The sequence below is a fragment of the Choloepus didactylus genome, chromosome 3, assembly GCF_015220235.1.
Source record: "Choloepus didactylus isolate mChoDid1 chromosome 3, mChoDid1.pri, whole genome shotgun sequence".
NCBI classification, from domain to species: domain Eukaryota; kingdom Metazoa; phylum Chordata; class Mammalia; order Pilosa; family Megalonychidae; genus Choloepus; species Choloepus didactylus.
In genome coordinates this window covers 111,949,760-111,967,609 of record NC_051309.1, presented here as the reverse complement: position 1 = coordinate 111,967,609, position 17,850 = coordinate 111,949,760, and the positions used below count along the sequence as shown (strand labels likewise).

Here is a 17,850-nt window from a genome sequence, read left to right as displayed (position 1 = left end):
TCCTTTCTCTTCCTGGGTTCCATTGATTTCTAGCTCGTGGCTGCTCCCCATGGCTTTTTTCTCTGTGTCCTTCTGTATCAGGCCTCCAAAAATAGGATTAAGACCCATCCAGTTGGGCCATACCTCATCAAAATGTCCTATTTACAATGGATTCACACCCACAGAAATGGATTAAGATTAAGCACGTATTTTCCAGGTTGCACAACTCCAAGCCACCGCAAAGTCCCTAGTTGGGGCTATGCTGTACAGTAGCTCCTGTGCAACAGACTTTGGGATAACATAGCACATGGTGGTGGGGATGGGGTTGAGAGGGAGGGAAGAGGAGGGAGAAAACATGTTTTGTTTGCAAGTGCATAATATATGTCAAGTACTTTACTTATCCCATTCAAATTAAACTTCAAGACATCTTTGTGGTGTAGGTGATGTTGTACCTATTACAGAAAAAGGAAACTGACGTTTTTGAAATTTAGCTAATTTGTGGATAGCAGGATTTTTATCCAGGTCTATTTTCTGTCTAGAGACTTTGATATCCCCGGTGCACATTGTACTTCCCGAGAGTGGCTTCTGGCATCAGCTGTGGTAACAGTGAGTGTCCAGTGAGGAAGAGTCTCTAGTAAGAACCAGGGTTTCATGGGAATTATGCAATTGACAAACCATCTTAAAAGAAAATGTTCCTTGAGGAGGAGGGGCAAGATGGCGGCATAGAGAGGAGTGGAAGCTAAGTAGTCCCCCTGGAACAACTACAAAAAAACAGAAACAACTAGTAAATAATCCAGAATAACTGCGGGGGGACAAACGAGACCATCCACTCATCATACACCAACCTGAATTGGGAGGAATGCCCAAGAACACAGCATAAAATCTGTAGGTAAAACCTGTGGATCCAAGTTGGGAGACCCCCTCCCCGATAGTCCAAGCTGCAAAGCCTCGTGGTGCCAGAGAGAAGCTCTCTCCCAGCAAGCGAATATAGCTCAGCTGAGCTCCAACTGGGATTTTAAGTAGCAAGTGTGAACTGCTCACTACAGGTACGCATCCCCAAAAAACAGACAGAGGCTTTGGGTGACGACTGACCTGGGAGAGCCGGAGGGTCGCCTTGGACTGGGTCTGAAGGGGACTATCTGTTTCTTTTTCGGCTCAGTGGAGAAAGCCCCAGTCATTTTCAGTTTCCAGGGCTGTGAAGCGGAGAAGGGTGGAGACAGCACAAGCAGAGAGAGAGACCATTGAAATGCTAATAACCTCCACCTGAGGGCTCTGTCTTCTCTAGGAAGAAAGGGGTGGGGCCCTTTCCATTCAGAACCAGACCCCAGAGCCTGGGGGAACATAGCCAGACCTCCTCACACCAGTCAAGAATTATAGGCTAACAGGCGTCACCTGCTGGGCAGAAAAGCACAGTGACCCGAGGCATCAAAGGGTGGAGCAATTTTCTAAGACACCCGCAGGAAACCAGATACTGAATATTTCTTCCCTCTGGGACCTGAGCCTGTTCTGGTCTGGGAAAACCTGATTTGGATAACCAAGGAAACTATGCCTAGACAACAGAAAATTACAACCTACACTAAGAAAAACAAAGTTATGGCCCAGTCAAAGGAACAAACATATACTTCAACTGAGATACAGGAATTGAAACAACTAATGCTAAATCAATTCAAAAAGTTTAGAGAAGATATTGCAAAAGAGATAGAGGCTGTAAAGGAAGCACTGGACATGTATACGGCAGAAATCAAAAGTTCAAAATAACAACTAGTAGAATCTATGGAAATGAAAGGCACAACACAAGAGATGAAAGACACAATGGAAACATACAACAGCAGATCTCAAGAGGCAGAAGAAAACACTCAGGAACTGGAGAACAAAACACCTGAAAGCCTACACGCAAAGGAGAAGATGGAGAAAAGAATGAAAAAATATGAGCAACGTCTCCAGAAACTCAAGGATGAAACAAAGTACAATAATGTATGTATCATTGGTGTCCCAGAAGGAGAAGAGAAGGGAAAGGGGGCAGAAGCAATAATAGAGGAAATAATTAATGAAAATTTCCCATCTCTTATGAAAGACATAAAATTACAGATCCAAGAAGCACAGTGTACTCCAAACAGAAGAGATATGAATAGGCCTACACCAAGACACTTAATAATCAGATTATCAAATGTCAAAGACAAAGAGAGAATCCTGAAAGCAGCAAGAGAAAAGCAATCCATTACATACAAAGGAAGCTTAATAAGACTATGTGTGGATCTCTCAGCAGAAACCATGGAGGCAAGAAGGAAGTGGTGTGATATATTTAAGATACTGAAAGAGAAAAACCACCAACCAAGAATCCTGTATCCAGCTAAGCTGTCCTTCAGATATGAGGAGGAAAGATAAAGACTGGGACTGTGTAACTTGGTGAAATCTAGAGTATTCAACAATTGTGATAAAATGTACAAATATGTTCTTTTACGAGGGAGAACAAGCAAATGTCAACCTTGCAAGGTGTTAAAAATGGGGAGGCATTGGGGGAGGGATGCAATCAGCATAAACTAGAGACTATAACTAATAGAATCATTGTATTATGCTTCCTTTAATGTAACAAAGGTGATATACCAAGGTGAATGCAGATAAGAGGGGGGGATAGGGAGGCATGTTAGTCACTTGACATTGGTGGTATTGTCTGATTCTTTATTTTACTTTGATTTAAGGTTATTTTCCTTTTGCTGCTTCCTAGCTGTCTTTTTTTTTCCTCTTTCTTTTGCCTCTCTACCTTCTTTGACTCTCCCTCCTGCCTTGTGGAAGAAATGTAGATGCTCTTATATAGATAGTGGTGAAGGTGGTGAACACATAAATGTATGACCATGCAGAAAACCATCGATTATTTACTTGGGATGGAATGTATGGTGAGTGAACAAAACCATATTAAAAAAAAATGGGTTGATAACAAAACCTTGAGGACAATATACTGAGTGAAATAAGCCAGACACATTAGGACAATTATTGCAGGGTCTCACTGATAGGAACTAATTATAATATGTAAACTCATAGACATGAAATATAAGGTACCAAGATATAGGACGAGGCTTAAGAATGGGGAGTGGTTGCTTAGTATGAGCAGAATGTTCAATTAGGATGAACTTAAATGTTTGGAAATGAAAAGGGGTGTTGGTAGCAAGATGTGAGAATAACTAACAGTGCCAAATGGTGTGTGAATGAGGTGGAAAGGGGAAGCTCAGAGTCATATATGTTACCAGAAGGAAAGTTGGAGGTCAAAAGATAGGAATGTATAAAACTGAATCCTATGGTGGGCAATGTCCATGATCAACTGTACAAATACTAGAAATCACTTCCATGAACCAGAACAAATGTATGACAATACAATTAGAAGTTAATAATAGAGGGACATATAGGGAAGAACTATATACCTATTACAAACTATATACTACAGTTAGTAGTATTCCAACATTTTTTCATAAACAGTAACAAATGTACTATATCAATACTACAAGTCAACAATTGAGGGGGGTTGGTTAGGGATAGGGGAGGATTATAGTTTCCTTTTCTTTTTCATCTTTCACTTTATTTCTTGTCTGGAGTAATGAAAAGTTTCTAAAAATTGAAGAAAAATTAAGTGTGATGGATGCACAGCTGTATGAGGGTACCCAGGGGCAAGTGATTGTACACTTTGGATCTTTGGATAATTGTATGGTATCTGAACAATCTCAATAAAAATGAAAAAAAAAAAAAAGAAAATGTTCCTTTCTTTCTTGAATAACTACATGAAGAGATTGTGTGCTGATCTCCTTTCCCTTTCAAGGATAGACTTTCTAAACAAAAATAACTTACGACTTTGAAATACATGCTAGTCATATCACAGAGTCAGGCTGTCATGAAGCATTTAGGAAGTTGTTGGCATTTCAAGGCCATATGTAAATGGCCAGAGCAGACATTTCAGGGCTAGAGATATCTTATGCTCATGCTGTTTCCTTAGGACCAGCACTCTGGCAGTAAAAATAGAAAGAGAAACATAGAAATCTGGTTTGGGGAGGTGAATGTGCTTGGCTGTAACCCAAAGTGGGCAACTAAATGATAGTACTTTGGGGAGGTGCTTCCTGCTGCAAGGTTGCTAAACATAAACATTTGAATGACTTTATGCATCTTTCATGCCTTCTGCCTATATGTAAAATTTTACACATGAGGCTACTTCGAACTCTTTTTTCTTCCCCCTTTAATTCAGAGCTTTGATATTACCAGTGTGGTCAGAAACGTGAACTACATTGAGCTGCGTTTCCAGTCCGCAGTGTTGTATGCAGCACAGCAAAGCAAAGCCCACACGCGCTACCAGGTGCCGCCAAATTGCCCTCCCCTTGAGCAGAAGGGCGAATGCCATGTCAACTTCATTCGAAAGGTAATCGTTATTCCAATGGATGGGGCTTTGCCTGAAGATGGGATGTACCAGAGTGTGAAAGTCTTGTTTGAAGATGCTAGTGACATTTCAGAAGTTGGACTTTTCCTTCCCGTCCCCTCAGTGGTTTTAAAAATTTGATGTAAACATTAATAGATTATTTGAGTCTTTCTGGGGACCCTCCACCTTTCTAGGTTTTTGTGAAGCATGCTTCAAAACTCAGGTAACATCGGAAGAAGAAGAAAAATACTTAACTGATAATATAACTTGACAGATTATTTTTTTTCTTTATAAGAGAAAATTAGAAAAATCATGCATCAGATTATTGTTATTATTTAATAGTACAATGTTAATATTATTTCATCAGTTGTAACAAAAGTACCGCACTAATGCAAAGTGTCGACAATAGGGGCGTATATGGGAATGCTGTGTGTTTTACATGATTTTTCCGTGAACCTACAACTTCTCTAATTAAAAAAAATTTTTTTAATTAAATAAAAGATAGTGCTTTTTCTTCAACTCTTAAATATCTGTTCACTGACTGAGCATTGTGTAGAAAAACATTTCAGTAGTCACAGATTATTTTTTAACATTTAAGTTTATCAAACTTTTTGCCAGATTGTGAAGTTCACATTTATTATTAATTATTTCTAGGAAGACTTCTGCAAATATTAATATATTTGCTGACATACTGTCATATTTACTTCCAGAGTCTCATCAAATCTATTAAGAAACCACCACGGTGATTATTTTTCTTTTAGTATTTTAGTATTTAGGCTAGATACCTTTGATTTATTTTAATACATGATTAAATTACTATTCTATTGAGAATTTAACAAGAAATAGAATTCATTGGTTCGTTGTGAGGACACTAAGGATATTTTCCCAGCACTCTTTAGGTAAGAGCTCAGCTGATGAATTCTGATTATTTATGATGAGTTAAGAGGTTCTGTTTTGGCTGAGTGGCCTTACCATAAATTATGCTTTCTTAATATAGGCACTAAGCTCAAGATTATACTTCCTCCTGTTTGACTGAATCTACCAAAACTTGTGTCAGTGACTCTTTAACAATTTATTCACACTACATGACTGAATAGTCTTAGAATATTACTGTGCAGTACTCAGCAGTCCGGTATCCCATGTAAAACCTATATTCTGTCTGAGATTCATCTTTTGATTTCTTGGCCTTTTATCTTCAAACAGCATAGCAATTTGGATCCTAGAGATTACTCTTTTCCCTTCTCCCCTTCCCTCTTTAGCTTCCTTTCAAAACCAGGACTATCCTAATGTGAAAAGAATGGATACAGTTTACTTTTCAAGTTGTCCATAAAGGCAGTATTTGTGTTATACATATATCCATGTAGTGTTTCCACTTTACCCCCATTCAGTTAGTGACATTAAATAAAATAGGACCTCAAGTTACCTAGATAGAAGTACAAAGCCCTTTGTCACTGAAATCAGGAATCAGACCCAGATTTCTGCTGTCACTGCATGTGGGACACTAACCCTGGGGCAGACTTGTCAAAATAATGAATTGCAACTTGGTGTTTCTAGCTAACTGTGGTCCATTGGGAAGGGATCTGAATTGGAGACCAGGCCAGGAGTCTTGGATTTAAATTCAAGCTTTACACACACAGAGTGTCCTTGGGCAAGCCCATCATTTGTATGTGGAGCTAATATCTGTCCTTTCTTCTGATAGGTTTGATATGAGGATACAGTGCAATAATAAGGTAAATGCACCTAGCTAGATAGCCATTCAAGATGTTGGATGGTGAAATTAGCTGTTTCAGAGGTTTGTTTTTGTAATTACAGATTTCTAAATTTGTAATCAGCATAATGCCTCAGCTTTTCTTATAAGAAATCAGTGGGGTGGGGGTAGGGAGTGGAGTATAACGAGAACACATTACTCTCCTTTGCATATTCTTTTTTTTTAAATTTTCTTACTTTATTTCTTGACATCTTTATCAACTTGATGGACTAGAGCATTCAAAGTTGCTCCATCAGCTTTAATTCTTTTTTTTTTTAATTCATTTTTATTGAGATATATTCACATACCATGCAGTCATACAAAACAAAGCATACATTCAGTTTATGGTACCATTATATAGTTGGGCATTCATCATCAAAATTAACTTTCGACATTTTCATTACCACACACACAAAAATAATAAGAATAAAAATTAAAGTAAAAAAGAACACTGGGTGCCTTTTTTTTTTTTTCTTCCCCTATTTTTCTACTAATCCATCCATAAACTAGACAAAGGGGAGTGTGGTCCACATGGCTTTCCCCATCAGATTGTCACCCCTCATAAGCTACATTTTTATACAATTGTCTTCAAGATTCATGGGTTCTGGGTTGTAGTTTGATAGTTTCAGGTATTTACTGTTAGCTGTTCCAATTCATTAGAACCTAAAAATGATTGTGTATATTGTGTGTAAGAGTGCCCACCAGAGTGACCTCTTGGCTCCTTTTGGAATCTCTCTGCCACTGAAGCTTATTTCATTTCCTTTCACATCCCCCTTTTGGTCAAGAAGATGTTCTCCATCCCACAATGCTGGGTCTGGATTCCTTCCCAGGAGCCATATCCCACGTTTTTGCATATTCTTTAACTTCTGGTCCTTTGATCCCTCCACTTTCTCCATATTGATATAAGGCCCCTCTTGTCTCTGTTTCCTTCTGTGTCCAGCTTAGTTCTTGGAATGCATTGCTTCAATTACTGTGTTATCAATATCCAATACCACTTTCCTTGGTTTCCACCTACAACTCTGGCGGGAAGTCTCTATATCCAGATTCTTCTCCTTTTAAAAGTTACATTATTCAGGTCTTTCTGTGTTCTAGATCTTCTTCTCCTCTCATCTTATACTCCCATAGGCTGTCTCATTTACCTTTATGTCTTCAATACCCAATCGATTTGCCAGTGACTCCCAACATTGCGTCTTCAGCCCACACCCGTCTTCAGTTCCAGACTTATGCTTGATTGCCTTTTTGGCATCTCCACTTACCTGATTCACAGGGACTTAAAGCTCAGTATGTCTAGGATTGCACTTGTGATCTAAACTTTCTCCCAGGGCTCCCCATCTTGTTGAATACAGTACCATCCACAACAGTTGCTCAAGCCAGAAACAAGGAGTTCTCCTTGATACCCTCATTCTTTTTCCCTCCTCCGGTTCCTTACTTAGTCTTTTTGATGATGTGGGTGTTACCTCTTCCATAGCTCTTGAATCTTCCATACTCCATTTCTACTACCATATCTCAAGTTCAATCTGTCCTCATTTCTTGCATGAACTATTACGCTGGCTGCAATTGGTATCCCTACAGTCTCACTTTTACTCCTCCAATTTATTTCCCATACAGTAACCAGAATGGTTTTTTGGGGGGGAAAAAAGGATCATAACACTCCCTTCTTAAAACTTTTCAACAGCTTCTCATTGCCTTTAGTCTAAAGTCCATAGTCATTAGCTCTCTGTCTGGCCCATGCCCACTTCTCTAATCTTCTCCTACCCCTTCCCATTATTCTCTTTTCATCTCCTGGAATGCATCATATTCTCTTGTACCTTGAGGCTTTTGCAAAAGCAGTTCCTTCTGAAAGTCATGCATCCATTTCTCTCTTTCCCAAACATGCCTCACCTATAAAACTTACCCTTCAGGTCTCTGTATAAAAGCGCTTTTTTAAGGAAACACACTGCCCCCCTGTCCTCTCTGCCTCTGTAGTTCTATATTCCATGTCCATTTCCTTTGTGAATATCATCTTGCCTTTAATTATTTATTCAATTCCTGAATTTTCTGCTATACCATGAATTTTCTGCTATACCATGAAAATCATATGCAGAAGGACGGTGCCTGTCTTGTACAGAAATATAGGAAACACTTGATAACCTCAGTGCTTAATCTTATCAAGGCTCCCTTGTATGCTCCCATTGCTTCACTCCTGCAGCTTTCAGAATTTTCTCTTTATGTTTGGCATTCAACAGTTCGATTATAATATGCTGCAGTGTGGATCTATTGGGGTTTCTCCTATTTGGAGTTCGTTGAGCATCTTGGATGTGTATACTCATGTCTTTTGTTAAATTTGGAAGGTTTCAGCCATTATTTCTTTGAGCATTTGCTCTGCCCCTTTTTCTCTTTGTTCTTCTGGAACTCCCACAATGCGTATGTTGGTATGCTTGATGGTGTCCCACGGGTTCTTCAGGCTCTATTCATTTTTCTCCATTCCTTCTTCTTTCTGCGCCTCACATTGAATGATTTCAATTGTCTTTTCTTCATGTTCTCTGATTCTTTCTTCTGCCTGCTCCATTCTGCTCTTGAACACCTCTAGGGAATTTTTAATTTCTGATATTGTGGTACTCATCTCTGTTTGGTTTCTTTTCATCATTTCCATCCCATTGTTGATATTCTCTTTGTGTTCATCTGATGTTGTCCTGATTTCCTTTAGTTCTTTGTCCATGTTTTCCTTTAGCTTTTTGATCATATTTAGGACAATTTCCCCTTTTTATTAGAGAATTTATGGGTTTACAAAACAATCATTCATAAAATACAGAATTCCCATACACCACCCCACCACCGACATCTTGCATTTATGTGGAACATTTGTTACAATTGATGATAGCACATTTTTATAATTGTGCTATTAACTAAAGTCCATGGTTTAACTTAGGGTTCACTGTATAGTGTAGTTCCATGGATTTTTTAAAAAATTATTCTGTTACCATCTATACAATTTAACATTTCTCCTTTTAATCATATTCAAATATATATTTCAGTGCTGTAACTTGCATTCACAATGTTGTGCTACCATCATCACCATCATTACCAAAACATCTCCATCATACCAAATAGGAACCCTGTACATTTTAAGCCTTAGCGTCCCATTCCCTATCCTCCTCACCTCCCCTGGTAACCTATATTATAGATTCTGACTTTATGAGTTTGCTTATTCTAATTGTTTCAAAACAGTGAGATCTACAAAATTTGTCTTTTTGTGTCAGGCTTATTTCACTCAGTATGATGTCTGCAAGTTTCATCCATGTTGTCACATGTATCAGGACTTCATTCCTTTTTATGGCTTAGTAATATTCCATTGTATGGGTATACCACATTTTGATTACCCATTCATTGGTTGATGGACACTTGGGTTGCTTCCATCTTTTGGCAATTGTGAATAATGCTGCTGTGAACATTGATATGCAAATATCTGTGGAGTCCCTGCTTTCAGTTCTTTTCGGGATATAGCCAGAGGAGGAATTGCCAGGTTATATGACAGTTCTATACTTAGCTTTCTGAGGAACTGCCAAACTGTCTTACATAGCAACTGCACCATTTTACATTGCCACTAGGACCAGTTTTTAAAAGTCTTTGTCTGGTATGTCCCAGGTCTGGTCTTTCTCCTCAATGGTTTTTTGTTTTTGTTTTTGTTTTTTTTTTTTTAAATTTTATTTAATTCATTTTTATTGAGATATATTCACATACCATGCAGTCATACAAAGCATACATTCAATTGTTTACAGTACCATTATGTAGTTGTGCATTCATCATCAAAATTAGTGAACATTTTCATTACCACACACACAAAAATAAGAATAAAAATTGAAGTAAAAAAGAACACTGGGTGCCCCCCCCTCCCATTTTTCTACTTATCCATCCATACAATGGACAAAGGGGAGTGTGGTCCACATGGCTTTCCCTATCACATTGTCACCCCTCATAACTACATTTTTATACAATTGTCTTCAAGATTCATGGGTTCTGAGTTGTAGTTTGATAGTTTCAGGAATTTACTGTTAGCTATTCCAATTCATTAGAACCTAAAAAGGGTTGTCTATATTGTGCGTAAGAGTGCCCACCAGAGTGACCTCCCGGCTCCTTTTGGAATCTCTCTGCTACTGAAGCTTTTTTCATTTCCTTTCACATCCCCCTTTTGGTCAAGAAGATGTTCTCCATCCCACGATGCCAGCTCTAGATTCCTCCCCGGGAGTCATATTCCACGTTGCCAGGGAGATTCACTCCCCTGGATGTCAGATCCCACGTAGGGGGGAGGGCAGTGATTTCACCTGCCAAGCTGGCTTAGCTAGAGAGAGGGCCACATCTGAGCAACAAAGAGGTATTCAGGAGGAGGCTCTTAGGCACAATTATAGGCAGACCTAGCCTCTCCTTTGCAGCAACAGTCTTGCCAAGGGCAAGTCCCATGATAGAGGGAGGGCTCAGCTCATCAAAGCACCAGTCCCCTATGTCTGTGAGCACATCAGCAACCATCCTCGATGGTTTTTAATGCTTTAATCTTCTTTGCTGGGCCATCACTCCCTGTTTCTTTGTGTATTTTGTAACCTTTTGTTGATACCTGGACATTTGATATTTTATTGCATTATTGCTGGAATTTAGACTCTGAGACATCTGTTCCTTAAGCTTGTATCCAGCTAGTGTTACGACAGAGCTTTCCTTGACTGCCAGGAGCTAACTAAAAAAAAAGAAGGAAGAAAAAAGGGAAACACCTTTCCTAGCCTTTGCAGATTGATCTGTGCAATGCTTTCCTTCAGAGCTTATCCATGCAGTGATTTTAGAGAATAGCTCCCGGCCAAAGCATAGTGGCCTCTCTGATTTTTTCTATGCATATCTTTCCTCTTGGGCATGTGACTGTAGCCCTAGGGTTTCCCCCATCTACAGGGTCCCAAATGTCCCAATGTCCCCTCTGCCCTAGGCAACAGTTTCCTCATGGTCTGTTCATAGCACTGTATGTCCTATATCCAGCAATCCCTTGCACCAGACAGCACGACTGTTCTGTTGGAGAGTTATATGAGCTGCCTTCTACACACTGGGCAAGTTCTGGGATAGTAAGTCCCTCAGGCCACCACCAGACAGATTGGGTCAGACATACCTGCTTCCAGTATATGCACGAGAGTTACACTGCTCCCTCTGGAACTGGGACCAGGGATCTATGCTGGGAATGTGGGCTGGCTCCATGCCAAGATGGTGAGGGAGTGGGGGAGAAGTCAACCAGGGACCCAGGAGTTCCTACTGCTTTTAAGTAGCATTTTTCTTGATTCGGTGTTTTCCTGTTACTATAGTCCATTAACTGTTTTCTGGAGCTTTGAGAAATCTGTTTTTGCTAGTTCTTGCTGGTTGTTCAAAGCTTCTGTGGGGGATGGCAACGTGAAGTGTCTCACTCTGCCATTTTGATTGGATGGAGCTGCTCTGGAGCTTTTTAAAAGCCAGAGGACCCTGAACTGATAGCCTCATACATTTTAGTTGACTTTGTTTTGAAAATAATTTTTTTCTTTTAAAAAGTACAAATTAAAAAAATTTTTGCTTGAAAAGGAATTTTGGGGGGTGGAGGGGGGGTTGTTAAACAACAGGAATTTATTTGCTCCTAGCTTTGAGGCTTAAAGAAAGTCCAAATCAAGGTGTCAACAAGATGATATTTTCTCCCCAAAGACTGGTGCTCTGGGTCTGGCTGATCTTTGTTCCTTAGCTTTTCACATGGTAAGGCACATAGCTGTGTCAAGGAATCTTTTTTTAAGAGGACCATTTTCTACTTTTGAACTTGAACCTTAGTAACTGAATATGGAAATTGAGTGTCATGAAGGGAAAGACAGGTAGTAGACTGAATTAGATTGGAAAAAAGGTCTGCCCTGGCTCCCTGGGTCAGTCTCTAGACTTAGAGATGATTATTTTTGGGCTCTGTTTATAGTAGCAAGGACTTCTGAATTTAAACTGGAGGAAGTAGGGTTTGGTGAGTCTGAGCTAGAGCTTCTTAAACCTGTTTGTAAATATCTTTATTTTTCAATATGCTTCCTCATTCTTTATAGTTGTTACATTAAATACAAATATCCAGAAATATTTTGGAGAGGTTTACTGAGTAACTGTTGTGTTGCTTCAATGTGATATGCTTTTGAAAAATACCTGGAAGACTCTTCTTAATTAGACTTTATGTTCTTAGAGATTTCTGCCAAATTTAGGAAAATTGCAGAAGTTGATATATTGGATATTATGTTAATTATCTATTACTGCATTAAAAATTACCCCAAAGTGTATCAGCTTATACTAACCTTTGCTATACCAGGTTGTTAGGAAAGTGAGTGTGGTTTAGCCGGCACTCATGTCTGGCACAAGGCCTCTCATGAGGTTATGGTCAAGCTGTCAGCAGGGGCACAGTCATCTCAAAGCCAGGCTCCTGCATGTGGTGATTGGCAGGGCCTTAGAAGACTGGCTTCCAAGCTCACTCATGGGGCCTCTCTCTCCACAAGGCTGCCTCACAGCACAGCAGCTGGCCTCCACCTTGGGCAAGAGAGAGAGAGAGAGAGAGAGTGCCCCAAACAGAAGGCATAGACTTTTTTTTAAAGAAATTCATTATTATTATTTTTTATTAGAGAAATTGTAGGTTTACAAAAAAATCATGCATAAAATCCAGAGTTCCCATAAACCTACCTTCACACATGCAGTTTTCCCGATTATTAAGTTTGCATTAGTGTGGTTCATTTGTTACAATTGGTGAAACAGTATTATTATAATTATGTTATAACTTATAGTCCATGCTTTAGTGTTCACTGTTTGTTTTGGACAGTACTATGTTTTTTTAAAAAATTTATTCTAGTAACATATGAACAACCTAAAATTTCTCCTTTATTAATCACTTTCAGTGGTTTTAATTACATTCACAATGTTGTGCTACCATCATCACCATCCAGTTAATGCTTAATTGGTACAGAGTTTTTGTTTGGGGTGATGGAAAAGTTTTGGGAGGACACAGTCTTTTATAACCTAATTTTGGAAGTGACATCCCAATTCTTCTGTTGCATTGTGTTGTTTGGAAGTAATTCAATAGGTCCAATCCATACTCAAGGGGAAGGACTACCAGAAGGAGAGGGGATCATTGGGAACCATCTTAGAGGCTTGTATTTTGGGAAAAAAATAGATTAATTTTAAAAATGTCTATATGTATCATTTTTCATAATGTTTACATATCATTATAATCAGCATATATCTTTCTTCCCCCTTGATATTGTAGGAGCAATGTTCCTTTAGTTGGGACTGGGGGCCTTCCTTTCCTACCCAGGGAATCTGGAAAGATGTTAGAATTGAAGCCTATAATATTTGTCATCTGACCTACTTCACATTTTCCCCTGTATATGGTAAGCTAAGAGATGTGATTTTTGTTTGTCTTTTTGAGTGTCCTACTTGTTGTGCTTACGATTGTGCTTATAATTTGAGTATATAGACATATTCTTAAGAGTGGTTTTTTTTTTTTTTTTAACTTTATGACACTTTCAAATTACAAAAGTGGAAAAATATATATACAAACTGATTCTAGAAACAGGTAGGTAGATGCCTTTTAGAGTATTTATTTAAAAGAAAGAAAGAACGAGCTGCAAGCTTTTCCAAGCTAAGCATTCTTGAATGAATTGTATTCCTTTTTGCTCCCTCTGAAGTCATTTTCGGGACTCTACTGTGGTGTGTTCTTGATCTCCTCAGATCATCAGGTTGGTTTTCTGTCACTGCTCATCTTCTCTAAGGCCCTGACACACAAGCCTTGTTAAGAGTTGAAAACAAACTGGAAGCAACAAGGCATAAAGAAAGTTTTGTAAGGTGAAGAATACTGTTTTTTTTTTTTTTTTTTTTTTTTTTTTCAGTTAAAGGAACTATTCACTATAAAGGAGAATTGAACAAGGGAACCTCAGAAATCTCACAAATGTCAATTAATCATTTAAAAGCTGGTAAAATATTTGTTGAGTTCTTTGTTCAAGACTGTGTATGTTTGGTGTAGATTATATGCTTGCCCCTTAATGTGCTGCACATTGATTGGAGTGGGGAGGAGATATGAACAATTACCAAACAATACAGGATTGTGTAATAGTCTTCCAAGATGAGAGCTGCAGTGTTTCAGAAAATCAGAGATGAAGGAGAAATCAAGGGTGAAGGGTGGGGGAGGCAAGTGGGACCTTAAGAGAGAGCACACAGTGCTCAGTTGAATTATGCACAGGATTAACTAGAGGAAATCAATGACAAAAAACATGGGGTGTCAGTACAAGAGTTCTCTGATCTTTAAGGCCCTGGCAACCCTAGAGAGCTGTTCAGTTGAGCCAAATCTGTAATTACTAAAGGCAGAAGATAAAAGTCAATCAGAGATTGTTGATAATTGAAGAGGTGATTTGAGGCAGCTAGTATTTCTGAATGTTGTTACAGAGACATGAAAAGATCTAATTTGTACATATAGATGTAGCTGAGTTCATAGGTCTCTAGTTTAGATCTTCTCAAACTGTTTTTCAGAGGTGTAACCTAAACAGAGGAGTTCTGCTACTAAAATCAAATAATGGTTCATTCTCCCACCTATAAGTTTGCTCAGGTTCATATACTAGGATCTAGTGTAAGAAGGAGTCTGTTTTTAAAAAAAGTTATTTATTTAATAGTTTTGAAGCTTCATCAGTGTTTTAGGTGGTTTGCAAAAAGTACTATGACTTCCAGTACCCTGATACCTGAAAAAATTTGAGTAACACTGCTTGAGTTTAATTTAAAATTTAAATATGAAGCTAAGCATTTCTTCCTGAATAGGAGTCATCAAAGTTCAGTTTATTGGTCATTTGAATTTTATTTTAATTGTCAATTTAAATAATGTTTAAAATTCCATTTAGATTCAATGTAATCAATTTCCCATGTCAACTACATTTTTGATGTTTTATGCTTGCAATATATTTTGTACTTAACATAGAGAAAAAATTCTTTCCTATTCAGATGTTCCATGTACACATTAACCAGTAATTGTTGTATTTCAGATTAATTTTTCAGATATTAATTGGGTTAATTCATTAGAAAATTGAAGCATGAATTTATGATTGTATTGGCAGAGGAATGGCCTTTAGGAGTTTTTTCGGGAGAAAACTTTTTTTTTAGTTTCTATCTGGAAGATAAGAATTATCACTGAAATCAATAGACATTTAAAAGTTGAAAAGTATATTCTGAATACTTTTACACAGATATTTGACACATATTATGAGGCAAGCATTGTGAGAGTTACAAAAATTTTCAAAAAGGATGTGTTCATAATAAAAACAGATCATGTAATTTTTATTCAAAGCCAAATATATTCATTTTTAAAAATTAAGTGTGAAATGTTGTTGATCACAATTAATGCTAACAGTGGCAATCTTTGGCTAGTAGCATTATAGACAGTTTGCATTCTATTCTTTTGCTTAACTGTCAGTTTCAATTTGCTAAACTTGCTGGAATGCAATATACCAGAAATGGGTTGGCGTTTACAATAGAGATTTATTAGCTTACAAATTTACAGTTCTAAGGTCATGAAAATGTCCAAATTAAGGCATCAGCAGGATGATACCTTCTCTGAAGAAAGGCTGCTGTCATCTGGGACACCTCTATCACATGGGAAGGCACATGGTTGATTTCTGCTGGTCCCTTTCTCCCAGGTTTCATTGTTTTCAGCTTCTGGCTTCAGAGGCTTTTTCTCTGAGCTCTCTGGGCTTTTTCTGTGTTTTTTATTCTCTCATAAAGGACTCCAGTAAAAGGATTAAGACCCACCTTGAATGAGGTGGGTCACATCTCAGATGAAATAACCTAACCAAAAGGTCCCACCCACAATAGGTCTGCACCTACAGGAACGGATTAAAAGAACATGATCTTTCCTGGGGGTACATAACAGCTCCAAACTATCACACTGTCTTTTCTAAATTTCTGTATTAATCCTATGTTAGTTATGTAGTAAAAGGAGAAAATAGTTATTAAAACAAACTAACCTAACCAGTGATTTTGATACTGATCAAAAGCAGTGGGTTCTCTGCCTGATGCGAGTAACAGCCAATATATGACACTGGGGTTTCAAAGAGAGAAAGGGTTTATTGCTACATGTGAAGCAGGAGATCAGATGTCCTGTTGGCGCAAAAATCTTGTCTTCCCGAGTCTAAGGAGTTCAGGGTTTTTATGGATTTTTAAAAAGGGGGGGATACAGTTGTTACCATTACGATAGTAAGTGTACAAAAGATTGAGGTTAGGCTATAACATCCATTACAATAGTAACTGTAAACAGGACTGAGACTAGGCTAGAATAATCATTACAGAAGTATAAACAGTGCTAACGCTAGTTGGGTTTCTGTAATTTCAGGTATTAACTTCTGCCTATTCTACAATATAGAAAGGAAAACATCTGTATAATGATTCATTAATCATCATTTGTTAATTCTTAATGTCTCAGTTACATTTCCTCCCCTTTCTTTTCATTTATTCCCCAATCTTGAGGGATATCTGGGTGATGACTGCTCTGACTTCTTCTTGCTGAACAGGATTGCCTACCCTAGGGGTTAGGAAAATGAAACTTCTTAGATTGTAATTGTACATATCCCTTAACTTCAGGTTTTGGTTGGAGTATTAATGCTTTTTCTGTAATTCTGTTACAGCAAAGCTGGGATAAAAAACAGAGACAAGTTTTAAAGATAAATGTGCTTGTAATCATTAGTAATCTCATTCGTCCTGCTTGTAATATTGAACAAAACCAAGCTCCTATTTCTGTGAGAAGTCAGCTAAATAAGTCAAATATGTTGAAGGAGGTGGAGCCAGTGCTATTGCATTAATTTGACTTTTCATATGTTCTAACACTTCAGTTACATTATCCAATTCATCAGATATATAGGTATAACATTCAGTTTTTTTAATGCAATTTTATTGAGATACGTTCATACACCAGATAATCTATCCAAAGTATAAAATCAATGGCTCACAGTATGGCCTCAAAGAGGGCGGAGCACATTTCCTGGGGATTAGGGAGAGCCTGGCCACCACTCCACTGTTCGGAGAGGGGAGAGCCTTTGCTCCAGAGATGCAGAGTCTGTGTGGCACCCCAATGCTTGCAGAGGGTGGGGCTGATAAGAAGGTGGTCTCCCCAGTGTGTGTATATGTTGGAGCACTCACTCCAGTGTTTGGAGAGAAAACGGCTGCCACAAAGGCCCTTGGGCAGGGTTGGACTCCTGCTCTCTCAAGCCCCGAGGATAAAACATCATTCTATAAATGACTCTCAGACTTTGAAATCTAGTGAAGTTTGCCCTCTGGGTTTTAGGAACTATTTCAGTCCTGTGACCCTTGTTTTCCTTTCAATTTCTTCCTATGGTAATGGGAACATTTATCCTATGATTGTCCCTTCTTTGTATATTGGCAGCAGATAACTTGTTTTAAGTTCCACAGGTCCACAGCCAGAGGAGAATTTTGCTTTAGGACAGACCACACCTGTAACTGTTTTTCATGAGATGTTGTATTTACCTGTTGTCACAGAAATGACTTAAGTTTTTGTGATAATGTGATGGAAGGAATGTATTTTGTATATGGAAAGAACATGTCTATTGGGATCCAGGGAATGGAATATGCCAGTTTGGATATATTATGTCCTCCCCAAAAGCCATGTTTTAATCCAATTTTGTGGGATAGTAGGATTAGGTTGTTTCCATGGGGATGTGACACAATCAACTGTAGGTGAAACATTTTA

At 38.3% G+C, this 17,850-nt stretch overlaps 1 protein-coding gene across 3 annotated transcripts in view; it reads left to right on the top strand.

Moving 5' to 3' along the window:
* The window catches only part of MANBA (mannosidase beta), a 168,097-nt gene that overhangs the window by 13,646 nt on the left and 136,601 nt on the right, over window positions 1–17,850 (top strand). For all 3 annotated transcript variants that reach the window (XM_037830353.1, XM_037830351.1, XM_037830354.1), the window contains 2 exons: window positions 4,208–4,378; window positions 13,375–13,498. In XM_037830353.1, the coding sequence (XP_037686281.1) occupies window positions 4,208–4,378; window positions 13,375–13,498 (295 nt within the window). The remainder of the gene's footprint in view (window positions 1–4,207; window positions 4,379–13,374; window positions 13,499–17,850) is intronic.